General features: G+C 41.9%; 1 protein-coding gene across 1 annotated transcript in view; it reads left to right on the forward strand.

Moving 5' to 3' along the window:
• Positions 1–15,039, forward strand: part of trol (terribly reduced optic lobes) — a 236,070-nt gene that overhangs the window by 154,058 nt on the left and 66,973 nt on the right. The window contains exon 2 of the mRNA XM_086972590.1: positions 10,669–10,729. Coding sequence (XP_086828716.1) covers positions 10,669–10,729 — 61 coding nt within the window. The remainder of the gene's footprint in view (positions 1–10,668; positions 10,730–15,039) is intronic.

The following is a 15,039-nucleotide window of genomic DNA, read 5'->3' on the forward strand; positions in this document are numbered from 1 at the left end:
GCTGAAGGAAACAGTGCAAACAGGCCATGTGTACAGACGCTACGTCCGTGGAATCTACAACAAATATTAAATGGTCCAGGGCAAAAGGCAAAAACCTGCTCTGCAGTTTGAAAGACCGGAATGAAAATATACAACGACCTGCTGTGCTTGACTCGAACGATAAAAAGTGAAGCGATGTACTTTGCAGCGGCAGCAACGTCAACGCGTTCTCAAATGCTACTATATAAAACGTGCGGTGCGTCAAATGAACTTTCTTGTAGATGGATCATGTTTTATGTCTGTTTAGCAAATTAAGCTCCAAGTTATCTAGTCATTTTATTGCACTAGTAGCGACAATAGAACTCCTAAACATCGCGCTGAAATAAATTTTTTAATGTTGCCGAACGACGTTGCTACAATCCGCTCCCTGATGGTGTCCGCTTTGGCAGGCGCTCGGAGACGTATAAGCCGAACAGCTCGGGTAGTAGTAATCTGTGCAAATGGCTTACGAGATGTTAGGGCAATCCCGGCTTGTTCATTAATGGTTTTGAGACTTACCTCTGGCCAATGTCAACTCCCGTCGAGTGTATGGGACGTCGACTCGTCTATGCCCTCTGAGCAAGTAATTTTTTCGAGACCGGGCGACTTTCCACAAGGGCATCGCAATGGCCTCCTTCTTATGACAGAACTCACGGTAACCCCCTATCCGAATCTAGGCTCGTCATGGAACCCCGCGTATACGGAGATCATCGCTGGCGCTGCTTCGATGAGTTAGGAACGGTTGTGATTTAGCGCGTCCGTATATGCTGCTTCATATATTAGTATTTCCGGAGCGGTCCAGGAATAAGGCCATCGAACGGAGCGCGGTATCTCTATGCCGCTAGCCCGGCTTTGTTTGACCAGTTCAATCTGACTTTTGAGTTTACCGAAGAAGGGACTATACGAAAAGCCAAATCTTTTTTCTCAAGCCGAAGACCTGGAATAAGAAGTTCGAGGGAAGTTGGTTGCTGTTTGCCCTTTGAGATTTGAGTCCGGTATCAGGCGCCTAGTCAAGTTAATAAATATAAACTACATCAACTTATACGAGAGCTCTTGACTCACACTGTAACCACAATTATTTGCAGGTCTAACGCTATCTACAGAACATGCTAAATTGTTGGAAAATTCGACTCTGCAACCCGATGCTTGACCACCATTAAGTTCCAATTCAGGATCTCCTGCCTTTCTACGTAACAGGACACTTCAATTCTACCTCCGTAGCATTCTACATGGTCGCGTTTGTTGAGTGTATTTCTCCGCCACCGTAAACAGACGCAGACCAACAAATAACAGTTCCTGCAGCATTAGTGCGTAGTGGAACCGACCAATACGAGACTTAGTCGGACGCGACGTTGGCGTTATTCCCTATAGTAGAAGCCCATGCTTCAAGGCTGATGGGGAAATTTTACGTCTAGAATCTCGTCTATACAAGTGCTACCAGTTTGCCCTCTCCACTCCCTTTAGCCATTTTCTACTTGCCGTCTACCTTTCCTAGAGCCTTTTCAGAATAGAAGAGAAAGACGAAACCCCACGACATGGGACCTTAGGACAAGAAAAGCTGCAGCAACAACAATAGCATCCTGCTTCATAATGCACCTTGGGGAAGCTTAGTGTTATTGATCTAATAAAAGTTTAACGCTCCCGCCTATAAGAAGGCAGTCCAACGGCAGGGAGAAGCAACAACCGATGCCCAGAACCGAGGACACGTGGTGCACACAATAGAGAATTGTTTATCGAAGCGATACGCTCACAGGCGACGACCAGACGTTTGAGTCAGCAACAGCTGCACCAGCTGTGACGTCTTGCTTCATGTTTTGAAAGCGTCGGATCTTGGAGATTGCGATGTTTCTATTATAGCTTTGTTTAAAGCACTGATGGGTTTGCTAATGTTCGGCGATTTAGCTAAGCTACACTGAGCCAAAGACGTAACCGTACTATTATGAAATCTAAAATTATAGTTTTGGTAAAGGCTATTGTATCCGTTAGTATAACGCACCAGCAAATACCTAATGATGCATAGCATTATAAAGCAGCTCTGTGTAAGTCTTTCCTTGCGGCAGCCAATCAATGTCACTTTCATTTTTTCTTGGGCTATTCGTTAAAAAAATTAGCTGAAGGTCCTAGCAAGTTATTTACAGGAAAGTTTATCTAAGTTCAGAATGGCGCCAACAAAAAGAATAACTAAATGTATTAACATCAATCTTTCCTTACTACAAACTTCATACATTCGAGATTTTACTCAATTATATTTAATAAAGTAAGTTTCGTTGGCTTTTGTCATAACAGTTATTGACTTCAACCAATATTTCACTACTATTTTACCTCAAATCTGAAATGGCAGAGCAGATACTTACCTCAGGCTTATCGACTGTCGATGGATTGCCAGGTCATTAAATCTCAAAATATCCTTAAACGAAGTTTATATGATGAAAAAGTAATTTTCTGGCGCGACGTAAGGGCCAGAGGCATCATCGGCCCATTTGCGAAACTATAAACTGCAGAATTTGAGGAGATGGTGTCAGGTTTTCTGGTATCCCAAATCGTTAAGGAAGGTTTGCGGGGATTTGCGGTTTCAGCAAGATGATCTACCCCTTCATGTAACTAATTGCGTTATTAAGCAATAATTTCGGTAAGCGATTCATTTCCAGGAGAGGGAACATCGAATAGCCTCCCAGAATCACGCGACATATTTTTATGGAGGTATTTCAAAAGCAAGTTGAGCTACGGTAATCCATGGACGGCCGATCAACTTGAGGAAAATATAGGCTTTGTCATTTCAGACATGAGTGTGCAAAAAATTAATCGGAAAATAGGATCGCCAAGAAAAAAAGACAAGCAAGACGAAGTTATTGATGTTATATTCAGGTAGATAACTTCCGATGTGTAAAGTTCGTGATTAAGAAAGATTCATGCGTTTCATTGTGTCCGTTGCTTTCGATCATTTGGGCGTCGTCCTGTCCGAACTTATTCTTGTTAACTGAGTAACAAGTCATTCCTGTTTAACTACTGTCCTATTCAGACATATGCTGGCTGTGTATGCACGAAAGGATTTTTCAGGAACCATATTTACCCGCTTTACAATCTATCGGATGCATCTATGCACGCTATTCAAGATAACACACATATATTTGCATGCTACCGTTAGTGACTATATCAGTGAGAACGACTGAAATTCAGAGTTATGAATGTATCTAAGTAGCATATATCTATATGCTCAAACGTGCACATGTATATAAAAAAAGAGAACATAGTTGTATTTCTTTCACGTATCGGCCTATTAACGTTGATAGAAGGCATAATAACATTATATTTCCTTCACGTTCGACGCGGTAGCTGGCAGGTGATATCGGTTATTCTCCCAACTGCCGGTGGGTTGGTCCGAATTGATCGTCGATGGCTCCCGCATCGGCTGCTGAAGCGGACCAGTGAGATAAAAATCGCCCCATGGCAGCATCCGCAGAATCATTGTGCCTGCTACCTCTAGGCTTCTTACTGTGTCCCATCGGTAAAAGATGGCTAATGTCGAAGTGGCGTACGACTGGCAATGTTGTAGCCTTCGAAAGACAAAGTTAAGGATTGGCAACAGCTTTGCTAACCGCGACCGGACGTTAGATAAAACGATCCACGCGAAGCCGCGGTGGTGCAAGTCTCGTTTAGTTTGAGGGTCTGCCACCAGGGGGTTGAGGTACGATAGCTCATGGGTACGGGGGGTCTTTCGGGATCAAAACAGGGTCAGCTAAAAACGGCTGCAGCGAAAATGGAGGTGGCTGCACATACGACTGGCTCACACTACTTCCCCGACCTTATTGAGGGGTTCGTAGATAGGGGCAACCTCTCGAAGATGTACATTGTAGCCTAGTTCATGCCACTTCTCTTTTTCGTCGGCCGCCGCTTTTCGTCACGATCGGCATTATTGTGAATGGATCTACGCCGCATGAGGTAAACAAGATCGAACAAATGAATGATTAGAGTAAGAACCAGCTTCAACTGACAACCTACAGCTGCCACTTATGTTCCAATGGCTATTTATGTCTCTCTCACATACCGGTCGTTGTAAATAACCCCCTGAAAGGATATTCGAGAGAGGTAGTTGTTAGAAAGGCCAATTTAACAAAGCATCCCAACATCGGCGTATACATGAAATTACCTTTGCGCATCGTTAAGTGTTTCGTCGCGAGGGTATTTTTTGTAAATGATTATGTAAATGTGATAAAATTATTGTATGAAACTAGCCGGTTCATGGTAACAACGAATAGAAATAGTTATAGTTTATATTAGAAAATATATTCGAAAGAGTTGATCACTTAAAGCGAAATAATTGCTCATGACTTCCTAAGTAACAAATGGCTGAGGACTATTATCTAGTTACAACCTGTAATACTCTTAAATGTGCCCTATTATAGTTAAGTTTAAGTAGCTTCTGAAGTTTATTCTTGTACAAACTTATATCACGCTGATTTACGGATTCAATGCGCATGCATTTAATTTTCTCGCAGTTTCAGCTTGTCTAAAAGCCTCTGCACGGTAGAGAGACACACAAATATTGTCAAATAATTTACTATAAGGAAAAAGCAGCTAGCGGGCAAAGTGTTCAAAAATCCCAAACACGAAAAAACTACGAGCACATGTTCGTGAACAAATACTCTAGGATACGTTAAAAAAAAACATTTGCAAGGGACCTATCGCATTTTATTTAAGAACAAGAGAACATTATCGCAACTAAGAGCTACTTAAAGGCTATCAACGATTCATATATTCTAGTTATATTCAACGCCAACCACAAACGCCGTGATTAAGCGATTTTGGTTTTCGCTGACTACTATTAGTTATAACGTATTTTTGCGTAATCGTCCATGACCTCACGTCCTCGCAAACAAATTATAACTTAGCTAGGATTCTGGCTAATCCCTCGGAGAGACACCGCCACCAGCCAAAGATCAAAGGAAACATCGACGCGCTCTAATATGGGCATACTTACCTTACGGGTTACTGTAAAGGTATCTATTTGCTATGATGCCACGCATCAGCATCGTGGGGGCGCGTTGTCCTAGTTCGCCTGTCAAGAGGATGCTCGATGCCTTTCGCTTGGTGGGTGGATCTGACGTCCTCGTGGTTAATAGACTAGCGGAAGACGAAAGGAAGAGCCTATCATCTATTAGGACGGCGAGCGAAACCGACCGTCAACACTTTAGCTACTATTGCAATACCATTCGATTCTTGTTATACAGTGAAGACAAGTGTAAGTTGGCGAACACTTAGGGCCATCCTAGGCGTATAATGTGTGGCCACAGGTAGACGCAGACAGACATCGATCTGAAGTCCGAACAGCGATACTAGTAAATCTGAATTCGGAAAGGCTGTAGGCCAATAGACATTTCTCCTTGGTCTTCTTGTTCTTTATGCGGCAGACTGCCATCTTTTCCCATTTTATCTCATCTGCGTCATTCGTTCCATGCATCACGGCGTATACAGGATACATAATCAAACTCCTGCCGCCTTTCCGTATCTTAATTTCATAACGGGAATTCATTTTCGGCTTCCAATATTAGGAACATTGCAATACAACAAAAATAACAACCGTTCGGACAAGCCACGAAACATATAGCTGTCTTATGGGAACTGTTTTCAATTACCTTTCACGTGCTGCGCCTCAACGACTGAGTAGTTCTAATGATTTTTCTCTCAAGTCAGACAGGGAAGCATCGTTAAGGTAACTATCAAATGAAGCCTACGAGAAAAGATGACTCGCGTTATGAACCTCGAACAAAGGACGACTGATCATCTCAGACTAAAACATACCAGTCTTATTTGATCGTAAAGCTCTTGCTTACAATAGAAACGCTATTTGACTGCCGTATCGAAATGTTTATGTTATCCTTTGGGTAAGAATAATGTGAAAAAAATAGCTACCAGTTCAAAGTTTTCTAATTTGCCTAAACTGTACCTGATTAAAACTCGTCATCAGATAGAATAGTGTCAGACCAGATAATTGTGCGCTTAAATAAGCGATACCCCTCCTAAAGCATATTTTAAAACAACTAACGAGTTACTGCTGCGATATATATATAGTGGTACATCCCTGTCGAACAATTTTTTCCTGAAAATATATTCAAATATACCCTTTATTATTTCGTAAGAGCTCAGCTTATTTTGGTCCTTTTGTTTTATAGAAAACATGTTGATTTGAGGTTTATCGTTCAAATATCGGGCTTTCGTTTGAAGCATACACATTTGAGGATATGGCTTGTCATAATGCTATATTTGTTAACACCGACAAGCCCTGAGTGCTATGCATAGTACAAGGCTAGATCACCTTTCGTAAGAAACGATATCCGTTGAAAAAAACACACACCTAAAGATAGTAGGGAAAGAAAATGTTGGCATTAAAAAAAAAAAAATTTTTAGCTTTCCTCTTTAGGCCTTTAGTTTAAATAAGATATATTTTTAACCGTTCTCTAAAAAAAATTCAATAAATTTAAAAAAAATCTATATATATACCCAACATGTCTGTGAGTATGTTTAGTCAAGTACTATCAGGTACTTAGTCAATACTGAAATCACATTAAGATTAAGAGAAGTTTACATTCGTTCGCATTTTTTCTGTAAAGACGACCTGTTATCTTCTTTGTTATTTATTATTATTATTACAGGTGGTTATTGCCTTTTATTCGATGCGTTGCCTTCTCTCGAGGAAAGCCCTTTCAGGAGGTCGATCTCAGCTAGTGTAATCGAGATGAACTCATATAGAATATAAGCTCTTGTTACAGCCGATAGTTGCGGACAACTAGTCTGATACGGGGCAATAGTTTGCCATTTTCCAGAGTTCACGGTAAGCAACATCAGTAGAGAGCGGATCCAACACAAAGTCATGTCACGGGGTGTTGCGAGATCCCCGAGGTTGGCTTGAATGAACCGCTAGTAGTAACGGACCTCGACCCATGATGCCACTCCCAGAGACCACAGACGCTGGCTGCCATAGCTTTATATAGGTACACACGTACAGTCTTCGCAACGCGATGGGAACCGGTCCTCCTTACTCCTTCAAGTTCGATCAGTCCTTATGATTTCGCTGCCTCAATAGATGACATCGTCATTTCGAGGCACGGCATCAACCCGCCACATGTAGCAATCGGAAGGCAATAAAATAATGAACGAACGCAATGTACGGACAAATGCAGGCAGGGCTTTCAGGCAGATACATGAAGGCCTGAAGAAGAAGATGATCTAAGGAAGGTGGAGCGCTTGCTGGGCCGACGCTATGATGATGACGATGCCCGTAATGGACCGGGGTATGCAGCGACGAAGCCCTCAGCGGTGAGAAAGCACAGGACTCTAAGTTAAGAAAAGCTGCTGGAGGATTTGGACGCAAAATGCCTTTTACGAAATATACATCGTTTAATACATCCGCAGCGTCGAAGAGGCAGCTGTTACTTAATCTAACGTAGGCCAAATCAAGTAACGCCGAAACTAGACAACAACTCAAACAAGTAAATAAAGTTGAATTAAATCATTATGTCACCAACACGTAAGTGTAGTTCGGTTAAAACTAAAGTGCTCCATAGTCCTTGACTTTTTCAGAATTAAGTTTCTAGATATACACCGTGCCGTTGATTTAAACTACGAACGAAAACTACGGCATAATATCTTCTGTTAGCTTTCCACGAATTGCTACTGTAAGCTAGAATCTCTTTCCCACGATCTTTTCTTTGTTTTCTGTTTATTGTTGTTGTCGTCATCGCGATCGCCGTGGTCTTCTTTTATTACGTGCGCTTAGCAGTAAAGTTGTTTACTGTTGGCATTTACCGTCCGCTCCCGTTTCGTCAATCCCTTCGTTCGCGGCAACAACGGCAGCAGCGACTTAAATATCCACATTCATTGTCTTCTTTCGATACGTGACGAAGCGCTGGCCGAGTTTCTTGTTCGGATCGCTTCGCCCTCTTAGCCTTATCGCGGCGTGCCGCTAATCACTTCTTATTGTTCCGCTGTTATTATTGGCCAGGATTCGTCCGGTTAAACAGTAGTTACACTACGATGAGGACGCAGTTCTGGGGCGCTTTATGACGATAGTAGCGGTAGCGACGACGGCCCAATGCTTGTGGCTGGAACCAAGGCTATTCGGCGTCAAGGGGCAACTTTTTTAGCTGCTACTTTTGGTCCTGTCCATCGGACGATTGCCGTGGGATACGGAGTTCAACCCGCTGTTCGGTGGGCTAGCAGACCAGCGGTTTTGTCTGACGGTGGGTCATCGATTAAGATCGAAGCAATACTAGCAGCAGTAACAAAGAGAGCAGTGCGAGGCCTCGGTAACAGATAAGGGACATAGAGAAGGCAGACGCTTTGTGGTCAGTGCGCGGAAAGAGAGCAAACTCTGCACGGCGGGTAACGCAAAACTGGGCGGGTAACAAACTATTCCGCCCACAAAGTAGAAACGAGCTGTACAACCTTATGTCGACAACAGTCGCCAGCAACAGCAATGGTAGTAACAGCTCGATCTACACACAAACACACACATACATATAGTTGTAACGGAAGCACAACAAGAGCGGAAAGCGATTCGAGATGAGCACAGGACGGTGGGGTCTGTAGCGAATACAATGTCTTCTCCAGCTATTGGCAACAGAAGGGACCCCTTACGCCCTCCTCTTACCCAACAACCCCTTTTTATTTATCTCTACAATGCGGCGAGACGCCATGCGAATGAATTGACGCTTGTGGAGAGAGGAGAAGGACAAAGTGCTGGCAAAAAATAATATAGAGGCGCAAAAGTAGCAGCAGTTCTTTGGAATTGGCAGCGCGAGGACAGGCGACGTGCCCAGCATCGATGCAGCATCTTACAAAGCGTGCAAACAGTTCCTTGTTGTTAAAACTGCTCGTCGGACGGCTGACGTCGCCCGAAGGTATGTTGTCGTCAGTTTGAGCGCGTGGCCGCCTTCGTTTAACCCCAAAGAACAATAGGACCTCGTAACCTTGCAACGAATGAAGGCTTAAGGTAAACGTGAATAACACCCCACATAGGCTGCTGTGACATGGCATACTAGCGACCTGCTTTGATTGGTTAACGTAACGAGCCAAAAAGTTAACGAACGCCCCTACAGCGTGCATAATTTTTGCATATAGATATATATATGTCATATGCATACATTAGTCTCATTAGTAAAGCATTCACTGCCTAGAATAACCAAATATATGGACAATCAGCTATGCGACAAGTACACTTACCTTATGAATATTATAAGATAAAAACAAATGGAAATCACACAATATTACGTTTTTTTATTTTTTTTTTTTTAATTTAATTCACTCTGTCTTATAGCCTATAACTTTCGTTTTAATTTTCCGCAAGCATTTGCACATTTTTCCAAAAGGTAAGGTTACTATCTGTTAGCGATTCGTTTAAGCTGTCAGTCGTCGTTGTATACAAGTATCTATCTGCTCGGCCTACCTAGAGTATTAGGCCCTGAATACCGTTCGCATGGTAGATATCGCCTGTCGTTGCCCTTGTCGTCTTGCGTCGACGATATATGTAGAAGCGAAGAACGCCATGCGTACTCCGGGTGGTCGCCGGCTCCTCGGCAACCCAGATCGGCCCAGCTTAACTCAACGTCGTCGTGACGAAACATGGCTTTACATTCAAGGAGATTTAGCTTTGGCTTCTCGTTCGCGGCAGTCTACCGATGAACGCATTTTTTTGTTAAACACATGAGACCATTTAAAACTTTCCTATAGAAATCGATAAGGCTAAGTAACCATTGGGCTAACCCACGATCCCTTGTTCAGCAGCGGAGGTCCGTCAACCGGAAATAGATGAACGGCAGAGCCAACGAAAAAAACCCATGAGAACAAAAGCAATGCTAGTCGAATAGTAATAAGAAAAAGTCGAAAAGGTTCCTCGCACAAAGAGCCCCCCTTTTTTTTTTTTGCAAAAAACGTAAAAATCTACGTACGATAGGGTAGATTACGTTATTAGTTGTTTATTGAGAATATGAAAAAGCAAAAAGTGTTTATGAACAAAGTTTCTAAAATTACATAAACTAGAAGTCGCCTGGGATAGCCGCAGAGTCTGATACATATATCAAAATCATACTCTGCAACGATTGATACATAAATGACTGTTTAAGTACGCGTCATATCCGTTCATAATCCTAATCCGTACAACAACGAGATTTAGCTGTGTTCAGCGACTGCAACTTACGATTGGTTGACCATAGAGAAGTTTATCTATACTGACAATAAAGTTGCAAACAACTAAACACAATACACTTATTCGAAAATATTAAAGTAATTTTTGTTTATTATAATGATTATATATAAAATAATTTACATTTTTAAAAAAAAATTCACGGTGGAATGGAGCATATGTTGAAGACGAGTAAGCCGAACGACTTGTATCGTATTCATTTCTATTTAGCCATGGGCGAGAAAAATACACCTGCTAATTTTCGCGAACTCAACTAAAAACAAAATGGGGGATACGTAGGTGGGCGTTGTTTCTACAGTATGCAAGCAATCTAATTATACCGTTTTATATAGACGAAATAAATTAGTAATTAAAATTATATCATTGTAATAGTAACAATAATGTGTCAGGTCCCTGGGACATCGGTCCGCTATCATGCACTAATAGATCTCATTTTTCTGGGTTTATTGCAGGAGGACCATCTTGGCGATATCTTCGAAAGCGAAAGAAATGAGGAATCCGGCGATAACTATTGTATGATATATTCTCATTCCTACATAGATATCTCCTATTAGATTATGTCAAAATGGTGCACCCTTACTATCTATGCTATATAGTTGTATCGACGTTACTTGGTGGGCTACACGCCTACGAGTTTAACCACGCCCAAGACTAATTATTTCTTTCTATATCGTAATCTCTCTGTATATGTATGTGGGCTCGGTATACGACGATATTACGTGGGTTTGGTCTGCTAACAGCCAAAATAATTTTGACTCCCACCCAAGAGGGTAAGGTTGTAACTTATAATCGCCGATACATAATCGTAACTTGAGTTTCGTAACTAACAGCACTATCGCATTAACACTGAATGTAAATAGGTAAATCGTATGTTATGTCATGTATGTATAAATATTTACAAGTACGTCAAAGAACTGCTTCTGTTTCTATTATATTCTTCTTTCCTCAAAACAGTAGCTTTGCAGTAATATTTTAAGTTATGACAACTTACTTACCTAAACCCATATCGGACGATAGCTCCGATATGAGTTTAGGTAAGATAAATCAATCAGTGACGACGATAGATTTCGATACTATTTCGTTTAAAAACAAAAACTGGGCACTAAACCTTTTTTTTTTGCTACATTTCCTGACACAATAGCCACTACTGTGAGAAGTATGGTTATTAATCCATCTAATTAAATTGATGGCTGTTATGACTGAATTAATTTACTACTTAAGTATATAGTGTATATCGCCTTCAACCCATGCGACATTTTTTTCATTAGTAACAAATCTTGTACTAATCATCTGCGCTCCATTTGACTTTCCTTAGCGTCATACGTACGTAAATACAGTGTCCTTGTGAATAATGCTTTTTTTGCCTTTTTTTTTTTATCCACCTAGTCCTTACACGACGAAGTATGCAGCACAGCGACTCCGGAAACCCAACATTAAGTCAGCAGATCTTCGAAATGACTACAAAAAGAACTATCTCTGATCAACTCTGCTGCATATAGCACCTCAATATAGGCAACAATTCTCAAGCCAGCCGGGTTACGCATTGAACGGGTTCGATGGGAACCAATTTATATGCTATGTATTTCTAATTCATATGCTCGACTGACCAATTTTATTTTGACCAGTTTCGCGCATTTTACCTGTCCATCTAATAATTTTCGATCCTTTTTCCGGGCCTTAGCTTAACGAAATCCAGTGATATACCTTTCTCTCTCGCTTTATATGTATATTATATTTTCATCCTCTCTATGTGTTTCGTTCACTTCCTACCTGCCCTCCTACGCTCAGCAGTTACTAATCAAATCCCTTGAGCGTGATCTTCACTCTAGGGTTCCTCGTCGGCTCACTTTAAGATTCCATCGATTTGACTCTCATTCTATTGGCTGTCGGTGCTTCCCGTTTTTCGCCCCGCAAAAGCGCTGACGTTTTTCTTTATTTCTTAACCGTTTTCATTCATTTTAGGACTTATAACAGCGTGTACGAGCGTATATTTATTCAGGACGCTGATCTTGACGTCGGCGTCCCTGAGCCTATTGATTGCTTCGCGGCTCCTGACGTGCATGCCGTTGCCGCCACATACAGTCTGTCATTGATGCTTCGCCCGCTATTACTACGTAGTTTTGTGTTCGGCACGCTAGTACGTCGGACTGCTGTAACCCAAAAAGCATTCAGGTCAATATTTATATTCTATTAATTCTAACAGATTTAAGAACGAGATCGTCCTTGAAAGAGAAACGAGGCCCAGAGAGTGAAAGCACGCAGTAATCTTCAGCGCTTCATCGATGCACCTCTCCAACAATTCTGATATCGGTCATTCGCACCGCTCCATACTCTCTCATTTCAACCTCCTTCACACACCCTCGCCCCTAGCCCTCGCAAAACCCGCTACATACACCCGTAGACAAACGGGCATGCCAGTGCCCAAGTTTCTTTGATCTTTGACTTATCATCATCGCACGCCGATCCGTTCATTAGCTAACCCAGTTGGTCAGCCGCGATCTGAATCGAGGCTAGCTCGAACCGTTGGCAACCTGGAATGGCACTAGCACGTTTTTTGTTCTTACCATCGACCTTTTGGCTAAACCGTCCGCGCCCTCTATGTAAATTAGGTTATTTGTTTACTTATTTGATATAGCAGACCCATAGGCGAACAAACAGTTTAACCCAGCTGAAATGCAAAGCTTACTACTGAACACTTGCATACGATGCTTCAACCTTGTCTGCTTAGAGCGAATAACCAGCTAAAGCTTTCTACATTTAATAAATTTTTTTATGTCAATTCGTTACGGAACTTTTTATAATCCACCGTCTATATTGCTACACTATAAACCTACAATAGGTTTATACGGTATTTCCTACGAGGCCTCCGTATGTGAAACAACGCTTAGAGGATAAGACATTAATATGCCGATTTGGAGTACACTTGATAAGAGTGCGGTGCTCTGCGGAGCTCGTATCGCCTATTTTTTCGCCAGCATTCCGGCGAGATCCGCTTGAGACACTTATGGCTCTTATGATAGAAACATTCTGTGCATGATGCCATCCGAAACGCCTCTAGAAGAAGCAATGGACAACCGACAAGTGACCGGGACCCTTTGGGTTGTCGGCAATAAATTTTCTGAATTAGTAACATTCACCTCGATGGATTAACACAACGAGTATTTAAAATTGATTTAACTCAAGGCATGCAACACTGACATAGAATTATAAAAAATCATCATTTTTGTCTAAGGGAAAAGTTGCTGTCACTAAACTGGGTATGGCTTTAGTAAAACGACGCCGAAATCGTACAATGTCTGTTTAACGGTGAACCTAAAAATTTACTTGTAGAACCCCAATGAATAGTGCATTGCTTGTAAATTTTTTCCATGGTATATATGAACCTAGTTTAGACAACGTTTGACATTAGTAATAAAGAAGAGACTATCACGTGAACGACCATTACTACGATGGTCTACTACTACCACCACCAAGATGAACTATATGACTTTGCGTAACAGATTTTAAAGGGAAGAAAGCCGGCACGATCAGCGGCGACAGGAGAAGCCAATGAACAGCGATGTAATGATGACCACGATAGTTTGTTTCCATGAAGAGTATCAGGAATAATAATTAGAAAAATAGTAGTATAGTTATAAAACGGTGCCCCATATGTTGTATAGGTGCATCGAAGCGTGCTTTCTTACAATGAATAGGTCTACCAATAGGCACTGAAACTTATGACAGGTTGTTCCTTCCGTGCAAAGTGTCCTGCTTTGCCTAAAACTATTCGTAAAACTATGCTTCCTTAGTCAAACTAGCGAGCAGCGTATATAAACTGGTTTAAGCTCAGTTTACGGCTTCTTCGACGGCGGTCGATGACGGCTTTTGTATCCCGAAAAACGTCTATTACGATATAAAAGAAAAAATAATTAAACGAGTTGTTTGAAATGTAGTTTCTCATCGCTAAAATATTGCAATCAAGTTGTATTCGACGTACGGCTGGACAATGCGCGTTTTAGAAATTAGAAACAGAAACCGTGCTATACGGATACTATGCGTATCATTGAAGCTGACACATCAGAGCGACCTACCAATGCGATCTGAAAGCCTTTGGAAGACATCTATCAGGCTGGATAGATAGTCGGGCACGCTAGAACAAGTTCTATTTAGTAACCCTACTAACCTTATTTGTGTCAGCATAAGGTCAAAAACCGAAATTAACTAACAAATTCATTTAGTATCGTCGCTCTGTTTTCCAGCATAGAAACTGCATTGGAAAACCTATTTGTGAATAGGGAAGGTTTTGAAACGGCTGTGGGCACGTTTTACAAGGAATAACTAGAACAGCGCACGAAGAGATAACAGCACACAACGAATAATAGGACCACTAGAATCAAACGTCAAAGTCGAAAGAATGGGCGCATTCGGGCAAGTGGACGTTCCTTTATGGGCTGCAGGGAAAAGTGTAGACTGACACTTCCCTGAGCGGTCAAACTAGATGACTTTGACGTTTCGCTATAGGGTCCGGTGAAAATGAATACGACGACTTCACGCAAATATGGTTACGCTTGGAGACAGGGAGGCGTGTTTGTCACACGCGCGAGCAGAGATTGCAAAAAAGCTGTATAAAACCAGCATTGCGCATTGGCTGTGCTTCTGGATGAGCTTCCCAAGAGTTAGAAGAACACGCTTGCTTGTCCGTTGGCTGCCTGCCAGCTGAAGCTGCTCGATGAGGCAAGGCCATATGAGCAATAGCTTTATTTCGTCGATGTTTCGTGGGGTAAATGCGCTTTTCGTCGTGCACTTTTCACCATCAGCACCTGCTCTCCAGCATTTCCTGA

This window comes from Varroa jacobsoni, unplaced genomic scaffold, assembly GCF_002532875.2.
Source record: "Varroa jacobsoni isolate VJ856 unplaced genomic scaffold, vjacob_1.0 contig00062, whole genome shotgun sequence".
NCBI lineage: Eukaryota > Metazoa > Arthropoda > Arachnida > Mesostigmata > Varroidae > Varroa > Varroa jacobsoni.